At 36.3% G+C, this 18,381-nt stretch overlaps 1 protein-coding gene, 1 long non-coding RNA gene and 1 pseudogene across 2 annotated transcripts; all 3 read right to left on the bottom strand.

Annotated features, from left to right (window-relative positions):
- Nucleotides 1–543: 543 nt before the first annotated feature.
- LOC117906230 lies at nt 544–2,037 on the bottom strand (annotated as a pseudogene).
- An 819-nt stretch (nt 2,038–2,856) lies between these two features.
- Nucleotides 2,857–4,114, bottom strand: LOC117906231. Its single transcript, XR_004649782.1, has 2 exons — nt 3,602–4,114; nt 2,857–3,427 (listed from the first exon to the last, which is right to left on the bottom strand). It is a non-coding gene; the product is annotated as an uncharacterized LOC117906231 (long non-coding RNA).
- An 8,110-nt stretch (nt 4,115–12,224) lies between these two features.
- LOC117906955 (putative 12-oxophytodienoate reductase 11) lies at nt 12,225–16,336 on the bottom strand. The gene is made up of 6 exons (XM_034820251.1): nt 16,177–16,336; nt 15,022–15,162; nt 14,734–14,864; nt 14,320–14,496; nt 12,669–13,942; nt 12,225–12,489 (listed from the first exon to the last, which is right to left on the bottom strand). The coding sequence occupies exons 1-5, from the start codon at nt 16,272–16,274 to the stop codon at nt 13,350–13,352; spliced, it is 1,140 nt and encodes a 379-aa protein (XP_034676142.1). The 5' UTR covers nt 16,275–16,336; the 3' UTR covers nt 12,225–12,489; nt 12,669–13,349.
- Between the last annotated feature and the right edge of the window lie 2,045 nt (nt 16,337–18,381).

Below are 18,381 nucleotides of genomic sequence, written 5' to 3'. Positions count from 1 at the left end.
GTTTGTATTAAATACCGCACTCCCACAACATATAATCCCCTAAGAGATAACAATCAAAAGTGTTCATGCCCCACGAGGTAAATGGAAAAAAAAAAACAGGAATACTAATATGAGATCCTCAGGGCTCCCATGGAAGAAAGAAAAATACATTTCCACCATCTTAGTTCAAATCCAACTATCTCTAAGGCAAATTTCAAATCCCAAAAGGAAAAAAAAGGACAAAAGTAAAATAAAATAAAATAAATTTGGAAGAAGAATCACTAATCATAGATGTGTTAATCAAACTTTCATAAACTTTATGCAGAAATAATTATTTTTGAAAAAAATTTTGGATACATAAAACAAAATAAATGGAAGTACTAAAATAATGATCATATTCTTACCTTGATACATGAAGTAAGATTGAGTCACCTTGTGAAATGTATTGTCAAGGCCTTCAGCTCACTACTCTCATATAGTGGATGGGTCACTTGTGTAATGTATGTTAAAAAAATAAACAACAAGAAAGAAAAAGACATAAGAATGAAAGTGTGACTTGGGACCTCAATTTATACTAAATTGTACATCTCTTAGTCTTCCCATCAAAGACTATATGGAAGTTATATTCATTATTTACACCCAATGAAAGTTGGGACGAGCGCTTATGCAAGCCAAATTGTCCACCAAGTCTCACCAGCCCAAGTTCCGCGCTACGGGTTACATTGTTAGGGGCAAGTTTGAAAATGTCGTTCGATGATATGGGCACTACATACGTCATGGAGAAATCTGGGCCTAAGCATCCTCAAGAAATGGATAATCAGTGTAGCCGATAACAGGTTCAGGTACATAGAATGTGTCTCTATCGTACTTGTTGAGTGAAGCATTGAGGGAAAATCTTTTTGGAAGATCTGGGTTGGCCAAGAACCAACGTCCATACGCTACAAGATCTGCATGATTCTGAGCCACAACTCTGTTCCCGTCTTCTCTACCATACCCCACCCCCCACCACCCCCCACCGACGATGAATGTACCATTGAAAGCCTTTCTCATGGGCAGAAGAGTCTCAGTAACTTCAAAAATTTCTCCAGCTGTTTTCATCCTTGGTTCAACCATGTGGCAGTAGACAAGCCTGTATTTATTTAAGGACTCAGCCATGTAAAGGCCTAGAGCTTCTGGATTTGAGTCTCCTACTTCTATATAACTGGAAAACGGAGAAAGCCTTATGCCAACTTTATCTGCCCCTATCTCATCAACAACAGCTTCAACCACTTCCAAAGCAAACCGACATCTATTCTAGGGATCCACCATATTTGTCAGTTCGATCATTGACCTAGTCTTTCATGAACTGGTCAAGTAGGCAGCCATGAGCTTCATGGATCTCAACTCCATCAAAACTTGCATATTGATCAACAATCTGTTATTGCATCGAAGAAAAACGCTATACTTTCACCAACTTTATTTTAGTTGAAAATATCACATACCAGCTTCCATGGCATTCCTTGCAGCAAGTCAAAAATCATTGACAACTTGAGGGATTTCATCGGTTGTTAGTCATCGTGGAGCTAAGAAATGGGCACCATCAACGCCATCGCTTTGGATTTGCTGTGTCAATGGCTTGTTTGTAGAAGATATCGGAGTTTCTCCATTTGGCTGGAAATCTGTGGACGGTAATAGAATCAGAGAAGCTATAACCAAACAGAAAATAGACCTTAATTCTCAATAAGATCAGTTCATTCCATCACACAGTTCAAGAAAAAAAATATTCCCAAAACGTTCCATGTTGCTTTGATATTCATTAACTTTCAACTAAGCAGTGCCTTTCAAATCTAGTGGTAAGTAAAAAACATATATACGTCTGTTTGAAACCCTTCCCACATGCCAAATCTGACAGAAAAAGATACCCTTTAGCATGAACCACATCTACAATAGGTTTCCATGCTTCAACTTATTCTTTTGTCCATATGCTTGGTGTTTCTAGATACCTAAAAATATGGAAGAAATCAAAACACTAGAAATTAAGTATACATTAGAGCATATTTCATTCATCTTAATTTAGAAAATGACTTGCTACAATTACCCTCGACCAGTATCAGAAACTACGGTTGCTTCAGCTATGAGAAGACCCCCTTGGGTGGTTCTTTGAGAGTAATACAAGATAGCATGTGGTTGAGGAACATTGTTCCAAGATCTTTGTCTGGTTAATGGTGCCAAAACAACCCTGAAAAATATGGAGCACTTTCAACCAAAGAAAACAGTGAATTAACCATTATTAATTAGATCCCTTTAGTTAATTTCACACATCAATCGTAGACAAAAATTTAGGAGTAATATTGAAACACTACGACCCTATTTGGTAATTGTTTTTAAAACTGTTTTTAAAAACAAAAAACAATTTATAATTGTCAAACAGTTTTTTTTTTTTTAAAAAAAATAGTTGTCAAAACTCTGATAAATTTTCATTTTTTAATTTGTTAATTTTTGGCTTCATAGATTCAGGAGCAATCTACATCCCGTACACTAAAAATTAAGGGCTGAAAAATTAAAGACATGAAAACTGATCTGAATCCTAAGAACTTCCATTGCCCATGACCAAATGACATAAATTTCCACTCAAATTCCATCTTTGTCAAAATGCCCAAGCAGTCAGCAACATCCAACAAGTAGAACAAAAAAATGTGAAAGAAACTGGAAGAAAATAATCTAGGAAGTGGAGATTGCACTTATGAGAGAGCTGGAAGTTGCCCAACTTGTATGGTGTGAGAAGAAGGATGGGGGTTTCAGCAGAGATCTCATTTGCTTCTACTTTGCCATCCATTGTTGATAGGTCCCAGTCAAAGCCAAAATATAATTCTCTTAGGGTGAGAATAAACCACAGAGTTTGGATCAAATATTTGTTGCCTTCTTATTGAATCTGATAGAATTTAAAAACATAAAGTTTAACCTCTTCCCAAAACTTAAGATCACAATTGCAACAAATAAGGAAACAATTACTTAACATGTTACAAATAAATAGCTATAACTGCATGACCCACTCCTTCAACTCCTTTGCAAATATGTGAACGTTGGAGAACAACTTGGACTAAGTCTTTGACACACATCCATCTTCCCATGCACAGTCTGTCCTCCTTACACGTACCATGGATTTCTAATAGGCACACGTTGAGAATGTCTTGTCTTATCAATACTTCCCCCACCGGGTGGACTCTTGTCCGTAAGGTCCACATTCGGAAATTGCTCAAGCAATGATTGGTGTGTCTCCCATGTGGCCTCTTCTACTGGTAAATGTTTCCATTGAACCAATTGTTCTTTTCAAACTTCTTACCCCATTTGATCCAGCGAGTATCTAGAATGTGTTGGGGCTCAAGTATGATTGCTCCTTATGCCATATCCTAAAATAGGTTTGAAATTTTAGGATACCCATGTTTGAAACCCTCCCCATATGCCAAATCTGACAAAAAAAAAAAATACCGCCTTTAGAATGAACAACATTTACAATAGGTTTCCATGCTTCAACTTGTTCTTTTATCAATATCAAAACACTAGAAAGTATGTGCTCTAGCATATTTTGTTTATTTTCATTTAGAAAATGAATGGAACTTCAAAAAATGACTTCTACAAGTACCATTGAGCAGTGTCGGAAACTCCTGTTGCTTCGGCTATGAGAAGACCCCCTTTGCTAGTTCTTTAAGAGTAATATAAGATAGCATGTGGTTGAGTAACATTGTTCCAAGATCTCTGTCTGGTTAATGGTGCTAGAACAATCCTAAAAAATTTGGAGCACAAGGAAATTTAGCCTATTTGGGCAATTTGAGCCAAAGAAAACAATGAATTAACTACTAAAGCTTCATTAGTTGTAAGCTTAAGGGTGAACAAGATGATTAATTAGATCACTTTAATTTCACTGGCCGGATTTCTCAGATACTGAAAACCTGAATAAGGCATTATTGAATCTCCAATTTTAGAAGTCATTATTAGAGAATTCATTACAATAGATCTTCTTTTTATTTTCAAATTCTTGTAATTAGTTGTAACTTCCTATTTTCTGTTGTAATTCCCTAATTCTAGGATTGTTTCCTATTTTTGTGTTTTGAGCTAATTTTAGGATTGTTTCCTATTTTTGTTGTAATTCCCTAATTCTAGGTTTGTTTCCTATTTTTGTGTTTTAGGTTTTGTGTATATATATTCATTCTTAATCAATGGAAAAGTTAAGTCATTGTTTCTCAATAATTCTCTCTCTACTTCAATATGGTATCAAGAGCCTAATCTTCTTGGGAGTATTTTTTTTTTGTTTTTTTTTTCTTTCTCCTCAATGGCTTCCGGTGCATCATTCTCTTCCACCAACGATCCTATCACCATCCAAAATTCCCAAGATCCTCAACATCCCCTCCTTACAATTAATTTCTTTAATACCACCAAATTGTCATCCACCAATTATCTCACATGGAGCCTTCAAATCCAATCTCTTCTTGAAGGTTATAATCTTCATCACTTCATTGATGGCGCTCAATACTCCACCACCACCCACCGTCACCGTCACTGGTGTTCCATCCCCAAATCCGACATACACAACTTGGAAGCGTCAGGATCGTCTCATCTTTATCGCTGTCCTTGGTTCTATCTTTGTTTCACTACAACCGCTTATTGCCCGCACCACCACTTTCCTTGATGCATGGCAAACCTTAGCCAATACCTATGCCAAGCTATCTCATGGTCATATTAAATAATTGAAGGAACAATTAAAGCGGTGTACAAAGGGCTCAATATCAATTAGTGAACATGTGCAGGCGATAAAAACTCGTGCCAATGAACTTCCCATTTTGGGGAAGCCAATTGATGATGATGATCTTATTGATCGGGTTCTTGAAGGACTAAGTGATGAGTAAAAATTAGTCATTAATGCAATTAATGCCCGTGACACGTCAATTTCTTTTGCCGAGCTCCATGAGAAACTTCTCAACAAAGAAGCATCTCTTCAGACCGCTCAACCATCTCCTTTATCACTACCATCAACGGCAAATCCTACAGCTTTTCGGAATCGTCCAAATTAGCATTCACCAGCCATCACTCCACAACAACTAGGCCCTACCACTGTGTTTTCTTCTCATGATCAACGCCAACCCAAACCCTATTTGGGTCGTTGTCAAGCATACGGTATTCAAGGAAACACTGCCAAGCGATGCCCGATGTTTCAGCTTGTCACCAATCAACAATCCCCAACACCTTGTCCTCAAGGCACTCAGGGATATCGCTCCTCCACACCATGGCAACCATGAGCCAATCATGTTGTTCTCGACAACAACACTACTCCTACTTGGTTATTGGATAGTGGAGCATCTTACCACGTTACATCTGACTTGAGCAATCTCTCTCTTCATAGCCCATATCAAGGATCTGATGATATCATGATCGGCGATGCATCGACCCTTCCCAGCACACATACCGGTTCGACCACCATACCTACTTCCTCTCGCACCTTTACTTTACAAAATGCCCTTTGTGTTCCTTCCATGCAAAAGAATTTAATTTTAATTTATCAATTTTGCACTAATAACCATGTTTCTGTTGAATTCTCACACTCTACTTTTCAGTTAAATGATCTAAACACAGGGGCAATCATTTTGATGGGTGAACCTAAGGATGGCATATATGAGTGGCCAACTACATTCCCTTCTATTACCTCTTCACCATTGCTTGCATTTTCCAATGTCAAGACCACTTCATCTAAGTGGCACTCTAGGCTAGGTCATCCATCATTTACTATTATGAAAAATATTGTCTCTAAGTTTTCTTTACCATTGTCTAGTCTGTTATCCTCTTTTACACATTGTAATGCTTGTTCATATAATAAAAGTCATAAAATTCCATTTTCTTCTTCTACCTTAACCTCATCCCATCCACTTGAACTTTTCTTTTCTGATGTATGGACCTTTCCTATTTCTTTTGTTGATGGTTTTCAGTACTATGTTATTTTTGTTGATCATTATACACAATGTATTTGGTATTATCCTGTTAAACGGAAATCCCATGTGTATGATGTCATTGTGCGCTTCAAGACATTAGTCGAAAACCAATTTAAACACTGAATTGTTATCCTCTATTCAGATAATGGTGGCGAATATCAAGCCCTTGATAATTTTCTCTCCACCAATGGTATATCTCATCTTACTACACCACTACATACACCTAAACACAATGGTATTTTCGAACAACGTCATCGCCATAATGTTGAAACCGGTTTATCTCTTCTCACTCATGCATCGATGTCTTTAACTTTTAGGACTTATGCCTTTGCCACTGCTATATATCTCATCAACCATATGCCCACACCCACACTACACCTCTCATCTCCTTTTGACAAACTCTTTGAGTTTCCACCCAACTACACTAAACTTCGGGTGTTCGGTTGCTTATGTTTTCTGTGGCTTCGTCCTTATTCTCAACATAAACTTGACTCTCGTTCAACTCCTTGTGTTTTTCTTGGTTACTCTTCAACACAAAGTGCCTATATCTATCTTGATTTGTCTACTTTTAAAACTTATATTTCTCGTCATGTCAAATTTCTTGAAAACACTTTTTCCTTTACCACTCACCAATCCCATCTAGCTCGTCCCATCCTAGAGCTCATTTCCAACTGGCTTCCACCGGTCCAAAAGTCTAACCATTTCAAATGGCTCACTCAATATGCCTCCATAAAGGGATTCCTCGTGTCAACATTTGTCCCAAAATGCCCAACCAGTCGATCGCCCCTCCTCACTAATTGACCGTTTACCATTAGAACCACACAATTTTGAGACCTTTTCTACTTCAACCACAACTCCATCCACCCATCAAAATACCCATCCCATGAGCACTAGAGCTAAAAACAACATCCATAAACCCCTAACCAAGATGAATCTCACTGTTGTCCTTTCTCAACCATCAGACATTGAGCCTCATACTATTAACCAAGCCCTAATCGATCTCAAATGGAGACAAACCATGAATGATGAATTTGATGCTCTTGTTCGGAATGAAACTTGGGAGCTTGTTCCATCTACTTCTATGCAACATCTTGTTGGATGTAAGTGAGTTTTTCGTATTAAACGGCTTCCTGATGGCTCTATTGGAAGGTACAAAGCCAGATTAGTTGCCAAAGGTTTTCATCAGCAACCTGGCGTGGATTATCATGACACCTTTAGTTCGGTTGTCAACCCGACAACAATATGACCTGTTCTAAGTCTGGCAATCAGTAAAGGTTGGCAATTGCGACAGTTGGATGTTAATAATGTCTTTCTTCAAGGCCATCTTTCCAAAGATGTCTACATGGCTCAGCCTCCGGGATTTGTTGATAGAGACAATCCAACACATGTATGCAAATTAAAGAAGGCTATATATGGACTCAAGCAGGCCCGATGAGCTTGGTATCTTGAACTTCGCCAGTTCCTCATTAAGTCTGGGTTCACAAACTCTCATGCAGACACTTCTCTATTCATTCTCCACTCAGGTGACATTTCTATATATCTACTTGTTTATGTGGATGACATTATTATCACAGGCACCAACACTAATATTATTCAGCGCTACATTGACCTCCTAGCACAAATATTTTCAATCAAGGATCTTGGCGCCTTATCCTACTTTCTCAGCATTGAGGTTCTTACCACTCCATCTGGTGTGTTGCTTACTCAAAGGTGCTACATCTCTAATCTTCTTGCCCGGACAAAAATGTCTGGTGCAAAACCTGTTGCTACACCACTTGTTACAGATGGAAATCTCACACTTCATTCAAGTACAACTATGACTAACTGCATAGAATATAGAACCCTTGTTGGCAGTCTACAATATCTTTGCCTCACTCATCCAGACATATCATATGTTGTTAACAAGCTATCCCAATTCATGCATCACCCGATGTTTGAACATTGGAATGCTGCAAAACGATTGCTTCGATATCTATGTGGGACATTGACTCATGGATTTTTTCTTCATAAGGCAAATACACTTTCTCTTCATGCCTTCTCAAATACAGATTGGGTTGGCAACAAAGACGACTATACCTCTACAAGTGCCTATATTGTCTATCTTGGTCGTCATCCAATTTATTAGTCATCCAAGAAACAACGTACAGTTGCTCGGTCATCCACAGAGGCTGAATATCGATCAGTTGCTGCTACTACTTTAGAAATCAATTGGATTTATTCCCTTTTCACAGCGCTTGGCGTCACTGTACCTACATTGCCTATTATCTATTGTGACAATGTTGGTGCCACCTATCTCTATTCTAATCTAGTCATTCATTCGAGCATGAAACATGTGACAATTGACTATCACTTTATTCAGGATCAAGTTCAATCAGGTGCTCTTCGTGTTACTCATGTTTCCTCAGCAGATCAACTTGCCGACACTCTTACTAAACCGCTTACAAAGTCACTTCCAAGAATTACGGGTCAAGATTGACATCTCCTCTGGAACTCCATCTTGAGGGGGCATATTAAAGAATTCATTATAATAGATTTTCTTTTTATTTTCAAATTCTTGTAATTAGTTGTAACTTCCTATTTTTTGTTGTAATTCCCTAATTCTAGGATTGTTTCCTATTTTTGTTGTAATTCCCTAATTTTAGGTTTGTTTCCTATTTTTGTGTTTTAGGTTTTGTGTATATATATATTCATTCTTAATCAATGAAAAAGTTAAGCCATTGTTTCTCAATAATTCTCTCTCTACTTCAACAGTCATGGACTCGATCCTAGTTCAAATCAAATCCCAGAATCACAATTTCTTTTTCTTCTTAAAACCAGGCATAGAGCATCAATCATATATAGCCTATATTACCTCTAAACGACAAAGTTATCTCAAAAACCAAAATAAAGATCAGAAATCCAACATATGCATTTATAGAACAAATCATCAAGAAAAAAAAAACAACTAGGGAATTTATTGTCACCCTGAGATCTGATGCAAGCCAATAAGCATAAGATTTTGAGTTGGAAAGAGGACTTATTCCCCATTGATTCCATGGAAAACACTAAATCACTCGAAACTTTCAAAAATTGGCCATTACTTATAATCGAGAGAAGATTCACTCTGCCTAGGAGACGGATTAAAAAATTCCATTCTGTATAAAAGGGATGAGATCAAGTTTGGCCATAATTGAAACCAATCCCAGCTAAGCTTGATTTGCAGCAAATAGATTGGCCATATACCATTGTCAACAACTTGAATGAAGCATTCAACCTGGAATTCAAAGGCAATGCAACAATCTCCCACATTTCACTAATTTCTGGCTTCATGAATTCATGAGCAACTACATGTGATACACTAAAAATCAAGGGCTCAACCATAGATGAAACGCAGGCAAGAAGAAGAGAGAAAAACAGAGAAAACAGGGAGACTGGAGAGAAAGAAAGCAGAGAGTATTCTAGAATTCCAGCCCAACACAAAATGAGTCTAGGACACATTTATATAGTGAAAGAAAGATAAATCCACCATACACGTGGCAGAACCTGATACAAAATAACATTTCCTATAGTTGAGTATAACTAATTACATTATTTAACATCCCCCCTTAAGCTAAGAGGGTTTTGAAGCACAATCAGCTTGTTTCGGAGACTTTGAAAGCGAGGTACAGGCAACGGCTTGGTCAGGATGTCTGCATTTTGCTCTTCAGAAGGTGTAAATTTGACCAATAGGGATTTATGGAGCACACGATCGCAAATGAAATGATAATTGATTTCAATGTGCTTCGTACGAGCATGTAAAATCGAATGAGCAGCAAGATGGGTGGTATTGAGATTATCACAAAAGAGGACTGAGGGAGTGAAGAATGGAATGTGTAGTTCAGTGAGAAATGTTTCAATCCAAATAAGTTCTAAAGCGGCATTAACAAGGCCTCTGTATTCGAACTCAACACTTGAACGAGAAACAACTTTTTGTTTAGTACAAAACCAAGAAATCAAATTAGGGCCAAGGAAACAACAATGGCCACTTGTACTTTTCCGATCATCCGGGCAGCCAGCCTAATCAGCATCAGTATAAAAAGTGAGAGAGAAGTCAATAGATGGTTGAAGAGAAATGCCATGATAAATTGTACTCTTGAGATAACGAAGAATCCTCTTAACAGCTTGCCAATGAGTTGTGGTCAGAGAATGCCTGAATTGGTAGACCTTGTTGACAGAAAAACTAATGTCAGATCGGGTGATGGTACAAAACTGTAGAGCCCCCACAATGTTGTGGTACAAAGATGGATCCAAAAGAGGCTCACTATCATACAAGAACAAAGAATATAAGGTGCTCATAGGAGTAGAAGCATGCTTATAGTCAAACATTTGAGCCCAATGAAGGAGATCAACAATATACTTGTGTTGACATAAATGTAAGGATGATGGAGTATGAGTAACTTGAATGCCCAAAAAATAAGAGGGAAACCCCAAATCCTTGAGATCAAACTGATTATGTAGTTGGTTAATCAAGGAATTCACCAAGGCAGAGTGACTACCTGTGATAATAATGTCATCCACATAAATCAACAAAATAATAATGGCGGTGCCTTTGTTGGAGAAGAACACTGAAGTATCAAATTTGGAGCCTTGAAAACCACACTGCAACAGATAAGTACTGAGCTTTGTATACCACGCACAAGGACTTTGTTTAAGGCCATATAAGGCCTTGTTCAACTTGCAAACATAGCCTGGATTAGTAGCACTAATAAAACCAGGGGATTGCTCCATGAAAACAATTTCTGATAGGTCACCTAAGAATGCATTATGGACATCCAATTGTTTGATCGGCCATTGAAGAGACAGAGTTAAACTTAAAACAATTCGGATAGTAGTGGTCTTAGCAACTGGGCTAAAGGTTTCAAAATAATCCAATCCAAGTGTTTGTTGAAAACCTTTAGCAACTAACCGGGCTTTATATCTTTCAAGGGAGCCATCCGGTTTGAGCTTGACCTTAAAGACCCACTTGCAGCCAATTACTTTGTGATCAGGTGGGAGAGGCATCAATGTACAAGTATCATTTCTAATAAGGGCCTCATATTCTGTAGTCATAGCCCTTTGCCAATGATCATATTTAACTACTTGGTGAAAATAGGTAGGCTAAAAAAGAGCAAGATCAGCAAGGACATCAAGTGTTGTCACAAGGGTTTAGGTTTATAAATCCCAGCCTTGGATCTAGTCACCATGGAATGAGTGTTGGTGGGAAGTGGGGGGCGATGGAGAGCAGATTCTAGTGAGTTAGTAAGTACAACAAATGGAATTGGACATAGTGAAGTAGTGGGATGAGTGTCCTATGAGAGACGAGAAGAGAGAGATGTGGGAGGAGAAGAATGAGAATGAGAAGACAATGGGAATGTAGATTGATGAAGGGAATGAGAAGAAGAATAAATGGGATGTGGAGTGGTTGATGAGAGGAAGGAAGGGGAAATGGGGATATTAGGAGTAAACATAGATAAAGGAGGAGGAGAGGAAGAAGAAGAAGAAGAAGAAGAAGAAGAAGAAGAAGAAGAGAAAGAAAAAAAGAACTCATTGAAAACAACATGACGAGAAACATAAATATGACATGTTTGTCTATTTAAGCACAAATAACCTTTATGGTGAGGACTAAACCCAAGAAGAACAGATTCATTGGAGCAAAATTGAAGTTTATGTTGATTCAAAGGTCTTAAAAATGGGAAACATGAGCGGCCAAACACTCGAAATGAACAATAAGAAAGAGATTTATCATAAAGCAAGTCAATGGGAGTTTTGTTATTTAAGACAACAGTAGGTAATCTGTTGATTAAGTACACAACATATTGGAATGCATATGGCCAATAGGAAATAGGAACAAAAGAATGTGCTAACATGGACAAGCCAACTTCAACAACATGACGATTTTTGCGCTCAACTCGCCCTTTTTGTTGGGGAGCATAAGGACAAGGATAGAGATGATGAATACCAAGATTTTCAATAAAAGGCTTAAGTGGGTGAAATTCACCACCCCAATCAGTTTGCAAGGCCTTAATAGTTGTGTTAAATTGATTTTCAATGAGATTTTTGAATTTTAGAAAGTAGGAGAAAACTGCATCTTTGCTTTTTAACAAATAAAACCAAGTAAAGCGAGAGTAATCATCAATAAAAAAAAAGGAAGTAACAAGCACCGGTAATAGATAAGACAGGGGAAGAACCTCAAAGATCAGAGTGAACCAAATCAAAAGGTTTCATTGCCTTAGATTCTGAAAGTACAAAGGGTAATCTATGACTCTTAGCCAATTGACAAGAGGAACACAAATCAAAAGATTTAGAAAATTTCAAATTATAGCTCCTCATATCTTGAGTAACTACATTAGAAGCAGGGTGTCCTAGTCTATTATGCCACAATACGGTATTATTATGCTTGAGCATGATTGAAGGATAGTTAAGTAGCAGGAAATGAAAGTGAAGCTGATGAAGAGGAGACAAGAAAGGATGGCGAAGTACTGACTGGTGATGAAACTTTGTAGAGTCCATCTTCAAGTATTCCTTGAAGAAGTGCCCTTCCCGAGGCTTGATCCTTCACAAGAAAATGAGAATGATAGAATTCAACAAAAGCTTGATTATCATAACAAAGCTTAGTGACACTGATGAGTTGTTTTGAGATTTGAGAAGTGTGCAAGACATGTTTTAAATGAATCAATTTCACAGGGCTAAAAATCATAGCATTACCAATATGTGGAATTCTAATTGACTTACCATTGCCCACCATAGCCTGCTCATCACCAGTAAACACATAAGAATCTATTAAGTTGCCGGTGTAAAGTGATGTGTTGCTCCATAATCCATTTACCAAGGAGTATCACAGTTATTAGAGGGCATAGTGGGAGATGTTGAAGTAGTGAGCATTGCAACTATGGGATTTGGAGGTTGAGTCTTGGGTTGAGAATTTGGAAACTGTGGTTAGTAGACCAAGTTGGCTCGATGATAACAATTTAAGGCTATATGACCGAACTTCCCACAAATTTGACACTGTGGCCTTGGTCCAAAATTTCCAGTTCCTTGTTTTTGAAGCCATTTAGAAGATGATTGTGGTTGTCCTTGAGGTTTTCCAAGGATGCTAAGCTGGAAGTTTGGACGAAATGACTGATAGAGATTAATAGGTTTGTTTGGAAAAGATGAATATAAACTTTGTGGGTATTTAGGAAAATTGGGTTGCTGATTTTTATGAAATTTATTTTGATCGGAATAAGCAGTGAGGCTAACCTAAGGAAACTGAAGTTGTTGTGCAGTATTCCTTTGCTCCAACCGATATTCATAAGTGTAAAGAAAACTATGAACCTCTTCTAAAGAAGGCTTATAAGATCTATTATATATGGCATTCGGGATGCTTATATCACTGAAAAATGATTCAAGTTCTAATCCTACACCTTTGAGAATCTACTCGATGTCTTCAAGAAATGGATAATCAGTGTAACCAAGAACAGGATCAGGTATATAGAAGGTTTCTTTGTTGTACTTGTTGAGAGGAGCATTGAGCGCAAATCTCTTAGGAAGATCTGGGTTGGCCAAGAACCAACGCCCATACACAACAAGATCTGCACGATTCTCAGCCAGAGCATTGTTCCCGTCTTCTCTGTCATACCCCCCAGCAACAAGGAATGAACCATTGAAAGCTTTTCTCATGGGCAAAAGACTATGGGGGCATTCGCATTTTTCTCTGACTGTTTTCATCTTTGGCTCAACCATGTGGCAGTAGAGAAGTCCGTATTTATTCAAGGACTGAGCCATGTAAAGGCCTAGAGCTTTTGGATTTGAGTCTCCTGCTTCTGCATAAGCAGCAAATGGAGAAAGCCTTATTCCAACTTTATCTGCCCCTATCTCATCAACGACAGCTTCAACTACTTCCAAAGCAAACCGGCATCTGTTCTCTAGGGATCCGCCATATTTATCAGTTCGATCATTGACCTGGTCTTTCATGAACTGGTCAAGTAGGTAGCCATGAGCCCCATGGATCTCAACTCCATCAAATCCTACATATTGAACAAGTAATGTTATTGCATCAAAGAAATTGAAGGCAAATCAAGTGCGGTTTAGTATTTGGGAACTACATCCACGAAATGGTTCAATAGCATCACTACAATCGTTTTGCAGAAGAAGTTCAAATATTTGTTAATCATAGGCACTAAATAATTCTCAGGGCAAACAATTCCAACAGAGGTAACAAAACTGAAGTGGCTTCATTCATGAAATCCTAAGACTAAAATCCAATAATTCAATGGTGGGATGGCTGCCATTTTCTGAACTGACCATTCATGATAATGGGTTTGTACCTTCAAATGCTATGATTTGGCTAATCAAATGTTGTTCGCCATCACCAAAATTTATTTTAATTGAAAATATCACATACCAGCTTCAATAGCATTCCTTGCAGCAAGTCTAAAATCATTTACAACTTGAGGGATTTCATCTGTTGTTAGCCACCGTGGAGTTGAGAACTGGGCAACATCAATGCCATTGCTTCGGATTTGGGGTGTCAATGGCTTGTCTGTACAAGAAATTGGAGCTTGCCCGTTTGGCTGGAAATCTGAAAAAGTTAATAGAATGGATAAATCAGAGGAGCTATAACCAAACAGAAAATAAACCTTATTTCTCAATAAAATCCGTTCATTCCATCATATAAGCTTGAGAAAAAAAAAAGGGAACTAAAAGATTCCATGTCGGCTGCATCCCAACAATTCAAGAACTCTTCAATATTCATTTGCATGCTGTAAGCTAAGGAATGCCTTTCAAATCTACAGCAAATGGTAAGTAAAAAACATACCCGTGTTTGAAACCCTCACCACATGCCAAATCTGACAAAAAAAGATACCGCCTTTAGCATGTACAGCATCGACAATAGGTTTCCATGCTTCAACTTGTTCTTTTGTCCATATGCCCGGTGTATGGGGATACCTAAAAATATGGAAAATTCGAAAAAAAGAAAATAAAATAACGAAATTGAAAGGGCCAACATCAATATCAAAACACTAGAGAGTATGTGCTTGAGCACACTTTGTTTATTTTCATTTAGAAAATGAATGGAACTTCAGAAAATGACTTCTACAAGTACCCTTGAGCAGTGTCAGAAACTCCTGTTGCTTCGGCTATGAGAAGACCCCCTTTGCTGGTTCTTTGAGAGTAATATAAGATAGCATGTGGTTGAGGAACATTGTTCCAAGATCTCTGTCTGGTTAATGGTGCTAGAACAACCCTGAAACATATGGAACATGAGGAAATTTAGCTATTGGGGCACTTTCGGCCAAAGAAAACATTGAATTAACTACTAAAGCTAACCCCTAGGAAGCATATGGGTGAACAAGATGATTAATTAGATCACTTTAATTTCACTGGCAGGATTTCTCAGAAACTGAAAACCCAAATAAAGCATTTTTGAATCTCCAAATTTAGAAGCAATGGATTCAATCCTAGTTCAAACCAAATCCCAGAATCACAATTTCTTTTTCTGCCTAAAACCAGGCACAGAACCTCAATCATACACACCCTGTATCCACTTTTAAACAACAGTGTTCTCTCAAAAAAACAAAATTAAAATCAGAAATCCAGCATATGCTTTTAAAGAACAAATCATCAAAAAAAAAAAACAAGTAAGGAATTTATTCTCATCCAGAGATCTGATGAAAGCCAACAAGCTTCAGATTTTGTAGTGGAAAGAGGGCTTATTCCCCATTTATGCCATGGAAAACACTATATCATTCGAAACTTCCTACATTTGACCATTAGTTATAATAAAGAGACGATCACTCTGCCCAGGAGACAGAGTTAAAAAAAAAATTCCATTCTGTGTAAAATGGAAGAGACCAAGTTTGGCCATGATTGAAACCAAGCCCAGCTAGGCTTGATTGGCAGCAGATAGACTGGCGTACAAGGGAAAAAGACAACCCATAGACCACTCTCAACAACTTGATTGAAGCATTCGGCCTGGAATTCAAAGGCAATGCAACACTCTCCCACATTTCACTAATTTCTGGCTTCATAAATTCATGAACATCTCAATGTGAGACGCTGAAAATAAGGGCTCAACGAGAAAGAAATGAAAACTCTGAACCTTAAAAAATTTCCGTTACCCATGACCGAAACGACATAAATGTCCCCTCAAATTCCATCTTTCACGCAAAATACCCAAAATCCAGCAACACCCAACAAGCAGAAACAGAAAATATGAAAGAAAATGGGAGAAAATCAAGCGAGAAAGTAGAGATTGCACCTGTGAGAGAGCTGGAACTTGCCCAACTTGTATGGAGTGATAAGAGGGATGAGGGTTTCAGCAGAAACGCCATTTAGTCCTTGTCCTTTCCCGTCCATCAGTGTTTGGTTTCTCTGTTTCTTTTCGTTTCCTAGAAAATAATCGATTAAGTAATCTATGAAACAATGAAAACATCCGCTTATGGTTGAACCATTTATAGAGAGAAGATCCACGGGCGTGGGTGCCCGTGCCTCCATAATCAAGGTGGGACCCTCCAAGTTTTTTGGCCAGATTTTGAGCCTCCCAATATCAGTTGGACTAGAATGCTTTAATTTTCAATTTAAGTTTGAAATAATATTTATATTTAGAAAAATATCTTTTATAGATTATAAATTTTTTTATATAATCTCGTTTTATTATTTTTATTTTTAGATTTTTATCTAAATTTTTAGTTAAATTTTCTCATCATTTTTAAATAATATATTTATTTTAAATGATTAAAATTAGGTATCTATTCATCTACCAGTGATGAGATCATCCTATATGTCAATTAAGGTACACAAAATTAATTATTAATGAACTTTTTTCATCACCAATGAGGTCATCATGTCGGTGGGTGACAAAAGTATATATGAATAAGAAAAGGAAAAATCGTCGTCCTTTTATTCAACATTTCGTAAAATAATACTAAAAAACAAAATCCAATTTATAGAAAAAGATATTCCACTCTTTAAAAAAAATTACTAACTTTCATTTAGGTCTACTAAATCACGGAGAATTTATAATTTATTTTAATTTTACCTCTCTAAGGTTTTGATGACTTGAATTTTATTTAGTTTGATTCATAAAATTCATAATATGAGTGTATATATATATATATATATATATATATATATATAAAATGATGTATAGTTTTAGAATTAATATGATTACGTTTCTATTATAATCATTTACATTATAATTTGATGTATAATTTTGAGGTTACGATAATTATGTTTTTATTGTAATTACTTGTAATTTTCTTTTTTTATGTCAATCTTTCGATATCCCGGGTTTTTTCTTCTTTTTTCATGATTTTTTCTTGTTTAAGATTTTTCATATAAATCTATATGTTTTTAACTTTTATTTTTTTAATTGTCTATTTTCATTATCGTGTAATATGCTCGATTTTAAAATCTGGTGTTCTACGAAGCTAAATTCGGCATGCAATATAAATATTAGTTTTAAATCAAAATTTTTAATAATGTAAATAAAGTCAAAAGAAAAAAATTTCATACATTTTTTAAACTAACTTTTAAAATGAATTTTCAAATAAAACTTTTTATATGAAACTTATTTAAATATTTTAAATTATTTAATTATTTATTTAAAATGTGATAAAACATTTCAATAAAATTAATAATATTAATGGCAAATTTAAATTTTTTGTAAATGGACTAAAATGAATTTAAGATAATTTTATTAGAAAGTTTGGTAAATATAGATTAATTTGAGTTATTTCAATTATTTGAAGTTAGTATTAAATTTTAAGATATTTTATAAATATAATATATTTATAAGACTAAACACCAAGCCAAGTACTCTACTCAAGGAATTTTCCTTCCTTTTTTTATTTATTTAAATGAAATCCATTTAGAGTCCAACCGAAAAAAATGTTGTGATGTGATGCATGTGAGGACAAAATTAAATTGGATTAAATTTAGTGGGACCCATTTATGAAAACCCAACAATTTTCCATTTTTAAATACATATATATTCATAAATTTATCAAAGTCATAGCAAAGATGGTTTTTTTTTAAAAAATTTTTTTTTTAAAGTAATAAGCCTTTAATGGAGACTAGTAAGAGTCTACATGATCTATTTCCCATATAGAAATAGAAAATAGTTATCATAAAATGACTAGTAAGTGCACCTTACCATATACAAATAGAAAATAGTTGTATATAAAGTAAGGTAAGCATTGGAAATGTTAGGTGAACGTCCACCGCCTCTATTACTAAAGGAATAAACACTTTTCTTTACTCATTTTAAAGATGAGTATTAAATGAAAGCATTTTGTAAGCCTATAAATGGTCTTTTGGAATGGAAAAGAAAGTTTTCTCTCATTTTCTCATTCTCTCATTTCTTCATTGTCTTTGTCTTTTATTCTCTCAACTTGCTTAATTATCTTCTTTGATTTCTTCATCCCCACTATATATTATTATAAAAATAATATATATTTATCTT

The sequence above is a fragment of the Vitis riparia genome, chromosome 18 (genome assembly GCF_004353265.1).
Source record: "Vitis riparia cultivar Riparia Gloire de Montpellier isolate 1030 chromosome 18, EGFV_Vit.rip_1.0, whole genome shotgun sequence".
NCBI classification, from domain to species: Eukaryota; Viridiplantae; Streptophyta; class Magnoliopsida; order Vitales; family Vitaceae; genus Vitis; species Vitis riparia.
This window is presented reverse-complemented; position numbering and strand designations above follow the sequence as displayed.

Bases quoted from the DNA above. Each gene is read 5' to 3' on its own strand.
- LOC117906955 (XM_034820251.1), bottom strand. From the start codon at position 16,274: ATGGACGGGAAAGGACAAGGACTAAATGGCGTTTCTGCTGAAACCCTC. The intron at 15,163-16,176 runs GTGCAATCTCTA...CATATGTTTCAG, and splicing joins AAGTTCCAGCTCTCTCACAG to GGTTGTTCTAGCACCATTAA. The intron at 14,865-15,021 runs GTACTTGTAGAA...CCATATTTTTAG, and splicing joins GTTTCTGACACTGCTCAAGG to GTATCCCCATACACCGGGCA.